Source organism: Vigna angularis, chromosome 5 (assembly GCF_016808095.1).
Source record: "Vigna angularis cultivar LongXiaoDou No.4 chromosome 5, ASM1680809v1, whole genome shotgun sequence".
NCBI lineage: Eukaryota > Viridiplantae > Streptophyta > Magnoliopsida > Fabales > Fabaceae > Vigna > Vigna angularis.
The window spans coordinates 30,329,513-30,348,716 of NC_068974.1; the positions used below are offsets into that span (position 1 = coordinate 30,329,513).

At 31.3% G+C, this 19,204-nt stretch overlaps 1 protein-coding gene across 3 annotated transcripts; it reads right to left on the reverse strand.

The window, feature by feature from the left end:
• LOC108340695 (protein RRP6-like 3) lies at nucleotides 1-8,157 on the reverse strand. Of its 3 annotated transcripts, none has more exons than XM_017578217.2 (12): nucleotides 7,844-8,157; nucleotides 7,201-7,436; nucleotides 7,007-7,105; nucleotides 6,457-6,540; nucleotides 6,216-6,302; nucleotides 4,101-4,221; nucleotides 3,575-3,756; nucleotides 3,449-3,487; nucleotides 2,288-2,793; nucleotides 1,733-2,207; nucleotides 821-1,488; nucleotides 1-283 (listed from the first exon to the last, which is right to left on the reverse strand). In XM_017578217.2, the coding sequence occupies exons 1-12, from the start codon at nucleotides 8,049-8,051 to the stop codon at nucleotides 202-204; spliced, it is 2,787 nt and encodes a 928-aa protein (XP_017433706.1). In that variant the 5' UTR covers nucleotides 8,052-8,157; the 3' UTR covers nucleotides 1-201. The 3 variants fall into 3 exon arrangements, with proteins under 3 accessions (XP_017433706.1, XP_017433707.1, XP_052733843.1); XM_017578218.2 differs by having other exon boundaries at nucleotides 1-312; XM_052877883.1 differs by lacking the exon at nucleotides 7,007-7,105.
• Between the last annotated feature and the right edge of the window lie 11,047 nt (nucleotides 8,158-19,204).

Genomic DNA, 19,204 nt, shown 5'->3' on the forward strand with positions numbered 1-19,204 from the left:
GGTCACAACGTTGTTGCTTTTGTAAACTCATGTTCGAATAATTATAGCATGGCAAAAATGTCCTTGAAAGTTATTTGTGCTATCGTTACAACACAAAAAGGCGAAAGTACTCGGAGTTATCAAATAGTAACATCAACAAAAAATGAAATTAACGTCTATCAGATAGCTTTTGACGGCATTGAAGTACCAAAAACATTCAGCTTACTGTAAGTACTCTGCAGTGGCTGAAGCTGCTCTCTTGTCTGGTTTGTACACACTGAACTCTCCGAAGTCCCTTCTTCCACTGGCAAAAATAGTGTCCAAAATCAAAGCCTCGAGGAAAGGAATGATAAACTCAGTTTCTATACACATTAATATTACAGTGTACTGCAAATAACTACCTAATAGACAGTAAAAATAAAATAAAGATTTTGGGATATTAACAAGATATATTAAGGACGATTTTAAGCATCATCAATTACCTTGGAAACTGAACGAAGTTAAAAATAAATAAATAAATTAGATGGCTGTCTAAATAATGTGATGCCAAATTTTGAATATAAATGTATTCGCAATGTATGATGTATGAAACTAAAACTAGCCTCCTTTTTCGGATATTAAATAATTAGTCTTTTCTGCACCAACTAGAAAATGACTTGTTTATATTCTCAGTTTTTTTAAGGACGAGTATTATTTATGTTCTTGTAACACAGATTCCATATCAATATGCCTCAAAAGGTATATTGAATATATGACATAGATATTCATTGAGCATAAATGACCAGCATAAGGATGATAACTTGTGATTAGAAAGATAGAAGAACGTATAATCATAGCATACCTGTGTTTTACATCCCAACCACCAGGAAGAAAACGTGGTTTTACAGCGTCCACAAATACTTGTCTCCATCTTTGACAAAACTCTCGAATGCCATCTTCACCATACTCCCTAAGTAAATGTTCTACAACTTGTTTCCCATGAGGTCCATGTCCCAAGAGAGAGAGTTTTGAATTATGTTCGGTATGTATAGATTTTTCATCATTGGGAGAACAAGACAAGTCACCAAGTCCATTTGTTTGTGTTCTGTTCAAACAGCTGTTATCAACATTTACAGCAGCAGAGTCACCGCCCTCATTGCAATCTGCAGTTGCAACTGTAATCTCATCTTCATTCAAAGCTGCAGAGTCAGGTCCGTTAACTGTAACATCAGAAGCTGAAGTGGAGTTTCTAAAATCATCTTTTCTCATAAAGAGCTCCGTATCTACTTCATTTGCATATGAGCCATCATGAGCCTCAGTTTTTAAGTCATCCACATTACTCATTCTGGGTGAGCAACCAATATGATTATTCTGTTCTGGCACTGTAGCAGTACTCCCTGTAGAATGTTTAAAAAAAAACCCTCTCTTCTTCTCAAATCGTCTTCTCTCATGAGGCGTCATGCCAACTTGCAAAGCTCTTTCTAGATCTTCGTCAGATATGTCCCTTCCTCCATAATATCTCTTTATAATCTGCATGTAAATTAACAAATAACTAACAATGATGATCACTACAGAAGGATAATGTAGAACCCATATTTTATAGGTATAATGCATCTAATCTATCTGCAAAGAATTCCTTAAACAGATCAATTTAACTTGGCTATCTCTAACAACGTTTAGTTGAAACTATTGAATAGAATTTCATCATGTGGGCACTACAATAGTCAATAACTGTGTCAAAGCAACCAAAATAACAACACAAATACAAGCAAACCTCAGTCAGTTCTTCTCGGCGATTGGGAGGCATTCTTGGTCCATGGCGTAAAAGAGCCATAGCAGCTGTTCGTAACTGTAATGGAGATACACCACTCTCTTCAATTTGTTTTTCAGTCTTTTGACCTGGATGAACTACCCTCCGAAGGTAGAGAGGAATCCCAAATTCAGCAGCTATTTTTCTCTTGTACTTTTCTGCTGCGGCATGTGCAACCTCATGGCAATCCACACAAAGTAGGACAATATCATGAGAACGATGGCTTTTCAAATGCTCAGGGAAATGTATTCTGTAACATGATGGGATGATTCGATATCGTAAATAGTGATTTCCTTCACCACATCCAACACATATATTTTTCTTGCTCTGGATATAAAAGTCATTGTCTTCATCCTCTGGACGACCTTTGGGTTCAAAAAGAAGCATTATAGCTGGAGGATCCTCGTCAACAAGTTTTGCAAGATCCCGACTAAGATACCTGGAAATCTAAATATTAATCTAAGATAAACCAACAGAAACTTTTAGTCTAAAACCTAGGAAAAAATGAAGTGCACAAACCATTTAAGCTTCTTCTCGTCACAATAACAAAGTAGCCTCCCATCATTAGCAAATATCCGGCAATTGTGATAAACAGGAGATTTACAAGAGAACTTTTGAACAAACAAATCTCGAGAAGCCTTCCGAGAATATTGTTTAGAACTCTTTAGGCCCAGTTGTTTATGGGCTAAATTAGGTCTTAGATTACTATTTATCAACAAAGCATAATTAAATATTGAAAGTGGACAACTCCCATTTTGACCTATACACTTCTGAAGAATCACTGAATAAATATCATCATCATCATTAACCAACTTGTTTGCAAGCATATGATAGATATCACTGAGGTGACTGCAAACAACAGGAGATGAGGAAATGATGAAAGAGTTCACACCCATTTCCATATTGATGTCAGCCTGGGCTATGATCTTGTGTATTTCAGAGTGACTAGCTGAAGGCTGACTTGCCAAAGCAACAATTGCCTGGTCTGAGAGTACATATTTTAAGCTCTCATCATGAATACGAGCCTGAAGTATGGACATGCCACAGAATAATCAACTCATGTTACTAACAATTTTTTGGCACCAAATAAGAATATTATCAGCACTACATCAAAATTTGTACAGCAAGCTACAGAATCTTCATTTATAAATTTATTTCATTTTAACTAAGCACATGCTTGGAAACCCTTTTTTCTGAGAAAATAATAGCTTTTTTCCCCAAAAAATTAAAGTTAGCAAAAGAAGTAATTATTTCTCCAAAATAAGTCAAATCCATCACAAAGTTAGTTTTATAGATTTCTTTTTTGGATATATTATGGCAGAAATGAACTTAAACCTAAATACTTGACATATTCAGTTATTTAACTGAATATGTCAAGTATTTTCAACATACCAGAAAACCAATTCTCAATGTATTCTTTTTTTAGTCCATTATTAAAATAAGTTCTATTTTGCCAGACAACATAAAATATGTTGCGACATTTTGAAAAAAAATAAAATTGACGAGACCTCTCAAATGACTACGAACACAGAATGAATTTATGCTCCATCTCATAATGTGCAAACTAAAGCAGTATTTAAACTAAAGAAAGTTAAGAAAGACTGATAGTCATAGTAATATTTATAAAACTATTCTATAATTGCATCTAAATTTAAGGAGCCTTTATATATCATAACTCACCATCAGATCTCTCCATGCGCATAGTTGCCTCACAATATTCTAAAGCCATAATCAGAAGATCACATTAGAACAGTGTATCAATTTGATCACTCACAATACTTCAAATCTGAACAGGAAGCCGCAAACCTGGGTTTCATTTGATATAGACGTAGAACCATGACTACACACTTGACGTGAAAATAATGATAATGCAGAAGATTCCCCAGGATATGCTTCAATCTCCTTTGTGAAAAGTTGTAAACATATCATGTTTGAACGCCGACTAGCCTCAAGAACAAAATGGAATTTGTCACTGGAACAAGAGTTTTCTGACATAATAATAAATTCAGAATTTAGACCCAACAACATTAACATAGCATCCTAAGAAATTGTTGAGATGAGAAGTGACAAATATCAAACTTATTTTAATTCATCAAAGTTATCTGGTCAAAATGACACAATGCTAAGGCCATACCATAATCATTTGTTGCAGATCTTGCATATTTCAGGTATAAATTAATATGTTTTCCTTCAAAATATAAAAGGAACAAGTGCTTGATGAGGTGGATTTTTAAAGTTTTTTGGGTATTAAATAAAATGGTTAGCATTTATCAGAACTTTTTTTTCGTTTCTATCTTTTCTCACTTTCCTCACATAAGACAAGAATGAATACCGTTGTCCAGTTGTTTGAGTTCATTGATCAGACAATTCGCAATATACAACAGAAAGTGTGCATCTGTTCGGGCATAATGTACCATTTCTGCTGAGAGAGGGCGCTGTCTCCAATCTTCACGCTACAATTAAGCATATAACATAAATCAATTCTGAACACTAATTAAAAACATCCCAAACACAGAATAATAGCATTGTGTCTTTCTTTTAAGATTTTAATACAAGAAATAGGAAAAGGTTTGTTAGATAACTCTATTAGTACTTAAGGACATTGATAAGTATGAAAAATACATGTTTTCAGACTTATTAATTAGCTCAAAATTTGTATTTATTCATGAAATAATGTGTTTCCTCATAGAAAAAGTTGTAATAGGAAGTAGGAAAATGTGTAGTAAATTGTACAGTAATTGAGTGTTGTCAGATGTTTCTCGCTAAGCCAACATTAAATCGCTCAGCTAAAAAGATGATTATTCGCTCAGCGCACCAAAACAATTCGCTGAGCGAATTATGGACACTTAAAGGATATGCAGTTGATTATTCGCTTAGCGCATGATAGCTGTGTGCTGAGCGAATTAATTAAATTAAAATTGGCTTTTAAGTTCGAGACAAACAGAAAGAAAAAAGAGAGAGAAGTTCCGGACAGAGGACATTAAGTGATTTGGGATCTAGGGATAGACTCAATAAGTTGATCATTCTTAGCATCGGACTTAATACAAATTATATGTTAAATTGACTAAGGGATTAGCAATTTGATATATTAATTTAGAACTAGTTGCTAAGGGATTAGGACTAGTATGCTTTGATGTAAATGTTTAAATGAAATAATGAAATATTGTTTTATATTCATATGATTCATGAAACCCAATTCCAACGAAGTTTCTTTTAAATATAAATTCCTTGCACACCAACTGTTTGATAAAATACCAAAAAGGGTTTCTTGTGTTGTTTTGTGCATTTTGATGTCTAATTGAGTTATAAAAGGAAGAATTGTCATGTGTTGCACAGTCCTTTGGGAGAACGATATTCTGAACTTACTCTATATTTACTTGGAACGATTTGGTATACTTGCCAAAAAATTATCAGACACTAGGTTAGTAAGGTAAGATAGTTCAAGAGGGCATGTCACCTGTATATATATACGAGGTGAGGTGGAAAAAGAGATCATCTTGTAATATTTTGTGAGAGAATTGGGGCCTCTTGGCATTGAGAGGCACGAACACTCAAAGTTTTGCAGTGTCCTCATAATTGGGGTTTATTAACCCCATTTCTAAATAAGAAACCAAGTTCTATTCTTTGATATACCTCATTAAATATCCAGTTTCTTGCATCATTAATAACCAATGTAACAAGATTGTAAACGATGCAGGCACAATATAATTCATTGTTCAGATGGCTACTTATGAAAAGTAGAAAACGGAGCTATTCAATTGTATAATTCAGAAATCTCTTCTAACTTGCTAGAGCAATCTAAATTTCAATTTAAATTATGAAGAGTGTAAAGTCAGAATAAATGCGTTACTACATCTTCCCTCATGATTGTGAAAATGAATTCACCACTAAATTTTCGTTCTATAATCAAACTATTGTATTTTTAGCGTGCATCTCCATATTTTTCTCTGTTTTTGTTCAATAAGGTCTGGTATAAATTCACCATTCAAGCAATACTCAATTATTAGGTTATTCCAACACATTTGTAACGGTTTTCCATTTCATTACAATAAATGTTAGCCTTAATATCAACTGATAGGGGTCAAACTCCTTCTAATGTTTCATTTGTAATCTTGTGTACAAAAGAAATTTATAATTGAGGTTTATCCAACAAACAAGTGCAAGAATAATTACAAAGAATGCTATGAAATCTTTATAAAAGAGAAATAGTTCCCTGAATGGAAGAGAAATTCTCCCATTCTAGATAAGACTCAAAAAAGTCTACCATCCATTGGGAAAAGCTAATAGAATGGCATAACTATAATTTCTTTTATAATGCTCAAAATAATTGTAGGCCCTCTGACACATGACCAAATGAAAAATTTAGGTATTGCATTTTACCAAGTAATAGTTATCTCAGCAAATTAATAAATTCATTCAGTGAAGGATTAAGTTCGATAAGTCAAACCTGTAGTAATTTATTTGTTGTCACACCACAGTAAGTTTCAAGCAAATAAGCAAGTGATTTCTGTGGTTTTGACAGCAGCTCACATGCCTACAGCACATGAACAACACACCATATTTAGAAGAAGTTACCGCCAATCAATTGTAAAATGCAAACTTCTCCATTTCTGTTATGCATGAGGGGAAGATTCTGTATGGTACATGGTCCAGCAACATGATAATAGCAACATGTAAAGGCAGCTCACCTTTGAAGTATCAAAGAGGTTAACAACGTATATGTGGAAGTCCCTCTGTAACCAGACTATATCATTGTCAGCCCCATGGAACACCTATCCACAAATTTTCCATTGAGAGGGAAAGAAACTGTAATAAATAGACTTGGATGGAAAAAAATACAGACGAAAACCTCAACTAAAATATTCTTCGATAGAAAATGTTTTTTAATGCAGTGTCTATCTATACCTATCTAGTTCCGAAATTTGTATGATTTTAGTCTCCCAAAATTCCAATATTAGGTCCACTAGGTATTGCAATGCAAATGAGCAATTTCGGTCCCCTTATATGTTCTACATTAGAGACTGAATAGATTTTTCAGATGTAACACGAGATGTCAACATGACAAATAAGAGACCAAAATCCCACATACAATACCTGAAAGATCAAAAGTATAATTAAACGGGGAAAAAATTTGTATTATTCCGATTATATTTTACATTTTTAAGAACTAAGTAAATCCCTCTCCCCAAAATTTATAAATCGTATTTGAACAATTTTAAAATATGATAAGTTACATACTTTACAAATTGAAGGATTGGCCAAAACAGGGCGAAGAATGCCCATAAAATCATGCAAGGCTATTGTGTCAACCAAATAATCTTTCTCCACTGTAGAAATCTGCTCCATCAGATAAAAAGACAATTATATCAACAAATTTATGAAACAGATTCCTGAGATAAGCAACCAGGTGTTAAAAAACTGCTCAAAATTACCTGAACTAATGCTGTAAAGCCTAGAAAAGATCGTAAGCTATGTTGCTCTGTATCCACGGCAAAAAACCTCTCTTCACTCAACGCATCAACTAATTCCTTTAACTGCGTCTCGGTGTGAACCCAAACATATGAATCTTTCATTTCTAAGTCTACAGTTCCAAATTCAATTTCAGGCGGAGGAGTTTTCAACAATGCTGTAATCTCCGCCTCAAACGGATGCGAATTCGAAGCATTCTCTGCAAGAAAACAACTAAAATCAGTTTCATATTCACAACTTTCGTACACAACTAAATGAAGAATCCAAAAACAAATTAAACAACGAATTTCTAGCTCTATGCATTCTGTAAAAAAAAATCTCGATTATGAAACTGCGATGAAAAGTCACTTCAGAATCAACCTTCCTCAAACTCAATCCATTTCATAACTCAAAATATCCGGAAAATGTCTCCAAACTCCATTAAGCTCTTCAAATTTTAAACCTCAAGCTAAAAAATCGCACGAACAAAAACAGAAAAGTCTTAGAATGACATATTTCCTATAGTTACTAAATATAAGCATCACGATCGAGTACTTGAACTTTCACGTATTCCTTCCCTCATATGCAACCAAACACAGAAACGAGTGTGCAGGGTGTGAAATGTACCGTCTCTGTTGAGATGCTTGAACTGAGTGTAAGAATTGTCCGATAATACGCGCTTGAATGCACTCTGTGGTTTCTGTTCGGAATGCAAATAGCACGAACTAGAGGAGTCGTGCTTCTTGCGCCTTCGCGCGGCCAAGAAAACGGATATGATAGTAGCTGCGATGGCTACTGTAGCCACGGTAAATGTCACGCGCATCCTGTTGTTCATTCTCTTCTTCGGAGAGATTCAGTTCGGGTTTTGTGCTGAACACGGTGGAGGCGGCGACCGCTCATGCTGGCAGCCGCGGAGTTTGATTTAAGCAAGTGTTTTTATTTGTCTTACGTCGTGACACAGTCAGATGTTGAAATTTGGATGATATAATTGGGCTTAAACGTTAAAGCCCAGTTTGAATTTTTCTTTTGTTCGAAAATTTCTTTTTTCACCTTATATTTTCCTTACATAAATATGAAAACCTTCATTTACTTTTAAGAAATTTTCTAACTTATATAATTTAGAATTATTTTTTAGGATAAAATAAAAAAATTGGATATCAAAATCTAAAAATTTACTTTCTTGTAAAATTTGAAAAATTTTCTTAAAGACATATTCATTAAATCTTTCGAAAATTTTATTTTCAAATATATTTACTTTCACTTCTTAATTCCTTCCTGACACCACAATCTTCTTTTCATTCTCTTAAATCCTTCCGTTCACTCTTTCCAAAATTCATCTCCCAATGTGAATAAAGCTAATGATAGATCCTGAATTATGCAAATTCTTACAGTTAATTCCTTGTTCGAGATAAAACTAAAAACATAGGGATAGTTTAAATAAAGTATCCAGAGAGAAAGAGATTCTTTGAAAAGGAAATCAAACCACCCGAAGAAAAGAATGGAGGAATCACTAAGCTTGTGTTTGTTTCTGGAAATGGATTTTTGAGAGGTCGATTTGAAGGAAAAGAGACGTGAAAGTTTGATTGTTTGGATTAAAGGGAAGATGAAGAAATTTGAAGGAAAATAAAATAAAGTTTATGAAGATTAGTCACTAATGTGAAAAATGTAATAGATTAAAAAATATAATTTAATTGATAAAAAACAAAACTACTATTTTATTTTTGTACATAAAAGTAATTCAGGTTAAATTGTGAAAAATGTAAATTATATTATGATAACATGTGAGTGATTATTTAAACTGAAAGAAAAAAGTTAATATTGATAAAAATATATTAAATTAAAATATAATTTTTAGAAATCAAGATGAAATAAAATTTTGGAGATTACTTTAAATAAAATTAAATAAATATTTGATATCATGGAATTATTTTAAATTAAGATGTGATAATCTAAAATTAATATTAATTAATATACATGGCATGCAAAGTAAAAAAAATGTCAATCAAAAAGTGAAAAACTTAAAAAACATAAAAATAAAATAGTAATTATACAATATTCAAATCTCCTCTCCAAAGAAAATTATTCTCTTCTCCACTTCTTCGAATCGATCTCTATGCTAAATCAAGCGCTCACTTGCAAATACATATTTTATTATAATAAATGTTAAGGAGTGAATTTCAATCTTAACTCAAATTCAAAAAACCAACTTATAAAGTGAGATTTGCATCTATTTATATACTCTAAATTGGCCTTATCTCTAGTGGATGTGAGACTTTTAATACACTCCATAGAATAAGCTTTAACCTGTCTCTAATACCATATTAAATAAACTTTAAATATCTCAAAATCCTCTCAACAACATCCATATGAACTTTTAATAAACTCGATAAGATAAGCTTTAACCTGTTTCTGATACCATATTAAATAAACTTTAAATATCTCAAAATCCTCTCAAATCCATATGAAACTTTCGTGGGTCATACATAAATTGACTAACAGCATTCTGCATAGGTAATATCTGAACGTGTATGAGATAAATAAATTAATTTTCTTATAAGTCTTTGATATCTCTATGTTTGTTGAATTTAAACATTAAAAGAGTTTATGATTTTGTTCAATTGGTGTATCAACTGGTTTACTCCCAAGCAGTCTGGTTTCCGATAGTAAATAGTATATTTTATTTGGCATAAAAAAATACCATGTTTTGATCTAGCTACTTCAATGCCCAAAAAATATTTGAGGCTTTCAAGTTGTTTCATCTCAAATTCAGATGCAAGGTATTGTTGTAAACTGGAAATCCCATCTTGGTCATTTCCCAAAGTTACTTGCTCTATAGCCAAAATCCTTTATATTTATAGACTTGGTAAGCCTTCTAAACCATGTTTTTGAGGATTGTTTTAATCCATATGAAGCCTTATTTAATTTGCAAACCTTCATTCCAATTGAATCTGTCATACCCTGGTGGAGAATCCATATAAATTTCTTCTAAAATTTCTCCATGTAAGAAAGCATTTTTCACAACAAATTCTAGAAGAGGCCAAACTTAATTATGATCAAAAGACTGAATTATCCAAAAAAGAAGTGTCCATAAATGGAATAGGCTCTATCCTGTATCTGATACTATGTTAAGTGGTGGACTTTAAGCCTAACTCAATCCCACAAAATCCGCTTCTAAAGTGAGGTTTGCATCCACTTACATACTTTAAATTGAATTTATCTCTAGTTGATGTAGGACTTCCAACAATAAATAGATAAAAATAAACAAAGGTCAAAAGAGATATTAAAATTATTTATGTTTAATTATTTAGAATATGAAATGTTTTTATTATTTTATTGTATTTATTATTTAATTGTTTAAGTTGAAGAGTCCAAGAAAGAAGACAACATAGATGAATTGGTATCTCCAAATGTACTAAAATTGTTTGTTTTTATTCCAATCTTTCAAACTTGAGTTGTATTTACTTTCTTATGCTAAGGATTTTCAAAATTCAACAAACTCCAACATAATATATTTGAAAAAGCTAATCTCATTATATTTTTTACTAGAGTAAATCTCATCTATATTGTTTTGTAAATTAATTGTGTAGATGTTAAATTTAAAACTGATGGTTTATAACAAATAGGTACATATAATTTTCTTATTAAAAAACATAAAATTTATTATTTAATTAAAAAAATTATTTAAAAAAAATGGGTTAAATATGTTTTTATTCCCTAAACTATTGGTCGTTTCTGGTTTTCGTCCCTCTTTCAAGATAAGGTACAATTTGGTCCTCATTCTTTTTAAAACATTCGTTTTAGTCCTCGAAAACTAACACCGTTAAAAATTTGGTCCTCATTTAGTCAACAAAATGAGGACTAAAACCAAAGTTTTGAGGACTAAAACGAACGTTTCGAAAAGAACGAGGACCAAATTGTACCTTATTTTGAAATTTGAAAGAGGACGAAAATCAGAAACGGCCAATAGTTTAGGGACTAAAAACATATTTAACCCAAAAAAAATAAATACATAATTACAAACATAATAACAAGAAAAAGTTGTTTTATTTATCTCGATTCTATTGTTAAACATAAAATATGCATAAAAATTAAAAAACATAAAAATATAAATTAACTTAAATCTAATATTTGTAATTTTTAATTAAGTCATATAATTATTCTAATAGATCAATAATAATAATAATAATAATAATATAAATTTAGACTCTAATATTTTACCATGCATTTTAAATTGTGGACGTGAAATCTGTGTTTCTTTTTTTTAAAAGAATTGTATGTTTTAAATTTCCTCAATCTACACTATTATAAAAAATTATATTTTATTCTTAAATTGAATTATAATTATTTAGTTCTTATATATTATATGGTAAAACATTCTTTAAAACAAAGACATGCGAAATTATCCTATAATTCATTATAGAATGTCCTTTGTCACATATAAATCATTTTATATATTGTTGAAAAATATATTTTACACGATCTTGATAAAATATATTTTAAAACAAATTACTCTTACAGTAGAGAATTGATGCAAGGATGCAAATACAAGCATATAATTGTATAAATATTTTCAAAAGTGCTACCAGTGACATTTTTTAAATTATTTACAAAAATTATAAACCTAGATTCTTTAAAGAACTAAATTCTATAATTTCAAAAATATGACTAATAATATTTTTATAAATATTTGAACAATTATAAACATGAATTCTTTTTTAAAAGCAAAACATATAATATCGGTTTCAGTTATTTTAAAACTAAAAAGTATAGATATGCAAAAATTTTAAAAATATCACCATATTTTGTAACACTTCATTTTTTTTCTTAAAATCAAAACATATTAAAAAATTTCATTTTTCTTAAAACCAAAACATATTAAACATTTTTTTTTGGTAGTGTTATTAATAAGAAACATAAACATTTTATTTGATTTACTCGGCCATTATAATTCGATTCAAAGTATTTGTGGAAATGACTCTTATAGATAATATTAGAGCTGAAATATGAATGGGAGCATGGGCATCTATTTGGTTAAGGTGGGAATGGTGATGAAAGCAACAAGAATGGTGATGTCCATGTGTGTGTCCCCAAGTGGGAGAAAAAATGTTTTTCTAGGATGAAAAAGTTGTTAGATAGTGATTTGAAGATGGAGGAATTGTGGCTTTTCTTGGACTGAAAAATTGTGGAAGATTGGTCAATGAAGAAGAACCCTTTACTGTGGCTGCAACTTGTTGTCGGCACATGGCTGCTGCTGCTACAATATGAGACGTAAAGGAAAGTTAAAGCATTGATTGAGCTGTGAAAAATAGCAAGAACCAGTCACATCTCATGCTGAACCTTTAGAAGTTAACATAATGCATAAAAGCATGATGCAAAAAGGAATATCAAACTTTAGAACCATTGCGTCTAACTTTAAGTTTCTATTTCTTTCTTTTACTTTGTTTAGTAATAGATCCTGAGTTCATAGATGATTACTTCTTTTTTGTGTTTTAAATGAATAAAAAATACTATTGGGACATTATAGAAGTATGATTGTGTTAGAGAAGCTCCAAATGGAACTAGTTTAATTAAAAGGTGGAAAGTGAAAAAAATAATTAATCACAAAAATTTTCGATTTTGTGAGTATTTGATTTGTTTTTTCAAAATCACATAGTTATATTTTATTAATGATTGTTTATGAACACTTTTTTAACATAATAACAAAATATAATGAAATTATAATTATAAAAATAAATAAAAAGAATTTTTATAATTTGATTATTAATAGCTTTATAACTTTTATAATTATTTAATATAAAAAATTATCAAATTAAAAAAACAGTTAAATTTAAAATAAGCTATTTGAAGTGTAAAATTGAAAAAAAAAATTGTAGACTTGAAAGATAAAATTGAAAAAAATGTGAACACCATAAGGAAGAATCATCTCTATATAGTAGTATAAATAGATAAGTTAATTAAATTTTAAATATACCATAAATTTTGTATGTTAATTAACTTTCTTTATTAATTTCTTTATATTAAGTATTTAATGTTTTTATATTTTTCTATATTGAGTTATGTTAATGTAATATAAAGTAAATTAAGTTTTCAAAATATTATAAATAAAATTAATATTTAATATTTCATTTTAATTATTTTAATTTAATTTTTTTAAAATAAATAATTAATAGTAATTTTTTTTTAAAACACGTGTATTGGATTAACTCAAAAAAAAAATATTTGATTCTATTCATTTTGTATAATTAATTTGAACTAAACTATTGAAACATTTTAATAAAAGTTTAATTAGTAATTTTGTGTTTTAGACTTATGATTTATTTATGTTTCTATATATTTTTTTACTCAAGTCCCTAATGTTTTTAAATATTTTAATGTGGTTTCTTTTATGAAATGCCATTAACAAAATTTATAAGGTGTTAGAAACTCGATTATCTTCCACCCTCTAGTTTTTTTTTTCTTTCCTTCACCACCCACCAATCTTTCAACACACTGTATTTAAATATAATAGTTTAATAAATATAACAATTCATTGAATTATAAATTATTTTAATATTTAAAAACATGTTATTTAAAATCTAAAAAATACTATTTCACCTAGCTAATTAAACAATGTTTAAATGCTCTCATGCATACGTCTACTCATCCAAACACTTAAGTTTTTATTAAATTGAATTTCATTCAACAAAGAAAATTTTTATCCAACGACTTAGTGCGAAAATACATAAATTGTGTTAAATTAGTCCAACAATGCTCTAGTTCATTATTTTTTTTTATAAATAATTGAGTTCTTCTTTATAACCATGTTTTACAACTTGACATACATGTACATTTTACATTAACTACCAAATATACAACATATCTCATATACAGCATCTAGCAGAGCATGTTTCTAGTTCATAGTCTTACATATGCAACAATAAAGATAATCATCATCGACTTCATCTACCAACACATTATGTCATGTTACAATCCATTTATAATTTCACACTCACATATGTACACATTTATCATATTCATCATTTCAACATCTTATACTTTACTATACATCACTAACTGGTAATTACTATCAAGAACATTAACTACATTTCAAACATAGAATTACTATAAATATATATCTCAAAAAACATCATCACAAATATTATTCACATCAAAATTTAAAACACTTTGAATATTTAAAAAAAAAAACACATTCCCTTCATAAAAACTTCAAAAATATTGTGACCAAATCACATATAATCCCCGCATAAGGTGTTATCAACTAAGTTGTCTTAATTTTACAATTTATTTAACCAAGTTTTGCTCTAGACTTCAGTATTTTCAAAGGAAGCTAAATATGTCATAAAAAAACTCGTATAAACACTTTAAACTTACCATTATACTCATAGACTAATTCAAAAAATAAGAATAAAAAAAATTAACTTCTAATTGAAAAAAAATTGTTCTATTTTCTATCGAGATTTTTAATGTGAACTCAAATTTATAAAAACCATAAACAACTATTTTTAAAATATATAAAGAAAATAGAAGAAAAATGTTTTAAGAAAGTGATGATTTTGAAAGATGAAATTTAAATAGTTAACTTTTTTTTAGTTTATAAGATTTTAAACTTGAATAATAAATTATTCATATTTAATATCTTTTAATTTAAATAATTTATAATGAGATAATTAATTCAATCATTAATTTTAAAGTTAAATATATTATCATATTAATTTAATAGTATCTATTTATTTTCTTAAATGAATGAAAAGATTTAAGCCAATCAATTATTTCAAATAAATAAAATTTAAAATTAGATCGAAGTCACATTTCAATAATTCTTCCTCTATCAAATTTTTAATTTATCAATATTTTAAAAAAAAGTTATAGAACCTAATTTTTAATATTTATGACATATTTTAGCTAAAATTATTTAATTATTTGTGAAACCCATTATTTTGTGAAATCCCATTCTTTTAAGAAAATAACTCTCTTTAGAAAACTCAACAGGAAGAAGGTCATTTCCCTTTTGTCACGTTTTCTCTATAAAATTTTGTCTTTTCTTCTTGATATCCCATTTTAATTTCATTTATTCTTCGATCAGAACCTATAGTTGGAATTATCATGGAGAACTCTACAATCTCAATGATCAAAATTAAGAATAAAGTAGATTTTCTTTTTCCTAATTTCTATGAATTCAATATGTGTTTTCTCAATTTCTTAAAATGTTCTAAATTGTATTTAGGTTTTCTTTATCCCCATGAATTCTCTCCATGGTGGTGAGTCCAGCAATGCCCTCAAACCATTAATTTGATCTTTTGTGTGTACTTAAGTGAGAAAAGGTGTTGGAAGATTAAGTTACGAATTAAAGTGAGGGAAGTTTATTATAATAAATTTCACATTGATTTTCGTTTTAACCATTGTATATGTATGTAAATTGTGATCTAAAACCTAAAATTGCATAATTCTGTTTGAATTGAGTGTTTGAAATTGTGTATAAATTTGATTGAATATAGAAGTTGTCAAATAGGTTACATTTGGTATTATGATATACTATTTGCTATGAAATTGTGAAATTGATGATGCTGACTTAGATGAACGGTTTCAATATGGTTTTTGGAGTATTTCTGACTTGTATGTGATAGTGGCATATTTTACTATGAATTCAGTATTGAATTAGAGAAAATATCAACTCTTTCTCATCCTTTTTACCTTGTAAATCCTAGTTTTCATTTAGTTTAAGAAGTGGTTTCATCTTAAGCTTTAATTGGATAAATTGATCATTAACCCCTTTATTTATACAAGTTAATTAGTTGGAAGAAGTCTCTGCATCAAATGAAGAGTGCTGGAACCAGAGAAAACAAGAAAACAGCAAAAACAGCAAAAATATGAAGAACCAGAATCTGGAAAAAGTTAGCTGGAGCGCCCTTTTTCCATGGGCGCTGGAGCGGGCTCTGCACCAGGACTGGATCTAGCTGGAGCGCCCCCTACAAAAGGGCGCTGGAGCGCCCTTTTTCCTGTTTTCGCGCGCTGGAGCGCGGTCTCAAGCGCGCCTGCTGCTGATTTGGCAGATTGGGTTTATTTAACCCCAAATTAGAAGGGCTTTGATATCTTTGGCATCCCAGACACGGTTTCTCTCAATTGGAGCGTCCAGAGGCGAGCTAGGAGCTGTGGGAACAGCCCTTCTTCATCCTTGGGTCCTCCTCCTTCTTCCATTTCCACCATTGTTGTAAGCTCAAGCTCTCCATTCATGGAGAGCTAGTTTCATTCTTGTTGGGGATTGATGTAACCACGGATCTCTTATGTAATTACAATTGTTTTGAATGATTATATGCCTCTTTCATTGATTGTTAGTGTTTAATTCCTCTACTTAAAGCTTGTATGAGTAATTCAACCATATCATGATTTTAGGGTTTGCTTGATATTGGGAAATATTGGGTGAATCTAGAACTGGATTAAACACCTAAAGGAAATAGTATCTAGGGATAGAACTAGGACCTTTGGTTGTCTTGAATCTCAATTCTTAAAGCGGATGAACTTGTTAGGTTTTCCAAGGGATTGGAGTTTAAGAAGTAAGTCTAGGCTCTCTCTACCAAGGGATTGGGTTTGAGTAAATTAGAAGATTGACATTGGCTAATTAATGAAGAGGAAGTGATTTTCTATACATAAGAGTGAAGTAGGTGAAATCATCCCCCAACAATATCATTCCATAGCATTTCTAATCTTTCCATTCCTAAGTGTTTGCGTTATCAAAGATCACTTTTACCATTTATGTTTTATCTTTACTTTAATTGCATGAAAACCACAAAAATATGGAATCATTCTTTAGTCTAAATTAGTTAGATATTATACGATTGTCTAGGACACGAGTCTCTTGGGAAACGATATCCGGTCTTACCGGTTTTATTACTTGAACGATTTGGTACACTTGCCAAAGTCTCAACAAGTTTTTGGCGCCGTTGCCGGGGACCCGTGTTAAACTAGACTTTTGTGTGATTTTTGACCGATTTAGACTTTATCTTTTTGTGTATAATTTTCTATTTTGTTGTAATTATTATCTTTATTTTTGGGCTAACTTGTGGCACGAGTTTGGTTGTTTTCTACTGTATGCAGGGAAACATTCGTACAAGAAGGACTGTGTCATCTGAACCACTCCTTGTGGATCCTGAGATCGAGAAAACAGCTCGTAGAAACAATAGTGACACCAGGAGACAGCGAGCTCTAAGTCAACAAGCTGCCCCGCAATCCTCATTTCCTTTCAACAATCAAGAAATAGAATCTTTTGATTCTTCTTCTGTGAACGGGATGGCTGGCGCAGGACCACCTCCAAGGAGAACCATAGGGGACTCAATCACTTACACAAGCCCGAGAAATTTCTCAAGCATTGTGAGGCCCACTATGAGTGACAAGCTGGCAGAAATGAAGCCTGCTCTACTCCAGCTCATTAGTTCAAATCAATTTTCTGGCCTAGACAATGAAGACCCCCATGCTCATTTGGTCACTTTCTATGAGCTATGTGGTACTATGGGTGTACAAGGGGAGGACGAAGAAGCATTATACATGAGACTCTTCCCATTCTCTCTTAATGGCAAAGCAAAGGCTTGGCTCCAGTCACAGCCTAATCAAAGTCTTACGAGCTGGGAGGATGTGGAATATAAATTTCTAGCACGCTTCTTTCCACCATCAAAGAGCACAGAAGTGAAGGCTGCCATTGCTACTTTTGTACAAGGAGTAGAGGAACCACTATGTGAAGCCTGGGAAAGATTCAAGTCTTTATTGAGAAAGTGTCCCAGTCATGGATTTAGCCTAGAGATGCAAGTGCAGACCTTCTGTAATGGTTTGCAACCTCATACTAAGATGATACTAGACGCATCTTTTGGTGGTTCAGTACTATTTAAAACTGCTGATGAAGCCATTGCGGTGATTGAAAATATGGCTTCCACTGACATGCGGAGTCAACATGGGAGAATGCAAGTACAAAGGAGAGGAGTTTATGAACTTGGTTCTCAGGATGCACTACTTGCACAAAATAAGCTTCTTGCCCAACAAATGGAGCTCCTGACTCAACATATGGCCAAGCTTCCTCAGCAGTTGCAGGCAATGCAAGCTCAACCTCAACCACATCATCAAGTAATGAGATGTGATTTTTGTGGAGATAACCATCCCAACGGTCATTGTCAAAGTCCTAGTACGTCCCAACCTGAAGAAGTTAACTATATGGGAAATCAAGGACGACAACACTTCTTAAACAATCATTTCCCTAATCCTTCCAATCAAGGGTGGAGACAAAATCAAGAAGCTTCTAGCAGTAAAAATCCGTATCAACCTGCTCAACACTATCCATCTCAAAATGATCGGACGTCAAAGCTAGAAGATACCTTGCAAATGTTCATCCAGCAGTCCATCCAAAACCAGAAAAACACTGATGCATCTATAAAGAATCTGGAAGTGCAAGTTGGTCAACTGGCTAAGCAATTAGCAAACCAACAAGGTGGACAATTTACTGCAAATACGCAAGTCAATCCCAAGGAAGAATGTAATGTCATATTCACTAGAAGTGGGAAAGTGGTTGGAAGAAAAGAAGAAGAAGAAGAAAAGCCAGAAGAAGAAAATCAAAAAGAAAATGAAGTAGAAGAAGAGATTGTTGAAAGAGAAGAAGAAAATAAAAAAACTGAAAAAGAGAAAAACCAAAAAGAGAAGGAGATAGTGAAACAACTTCCTTACCCAAAAATCCCATCTGCTAAAGGGAAGGAGAAACAATTGGCTCGGTTTAAGCAAATATTTGATCAACTTGAGATTACCATGCCATTGACCGAAGCACTACAACAAATTCCCGCCTACGCAAAGTACATGAAGCAAATCCTCAACAAGAAGAATAAGTATTTAGATGAGGAAACAATTGAAGTGCAGGGAAATTGCAGTGCCATCATGCAGAAGACTCTTCCTCCAAAATTTAAAGATCCAGGGAGTTTCACCATTCCATGCACTATTGGAAACCAGGAGATAGGT

Coding starts and splice junctions, on each gene's coding strand:
- LOC108340695 (XM_017578217.2), bottom strand. CDS start 8,051: ATGAACAACAGGATGCGCGTGACATTTACCGTGGCTACAGTAGCCATC. Junction 6,541..7,006: donor CCAATCCTTCAATTTGTAAA/GTATGTAACTTA, acceptor ATTTGTGGATAG/GTGTTCCATGGGGCTGACAA. Junction 3,757..4,100: donor ACTCAAACAACTGGACAACG/GTATTCATTCTT, acceptor TTATTATGTCAG/AAAACTCTTGTTCCAGTGAC.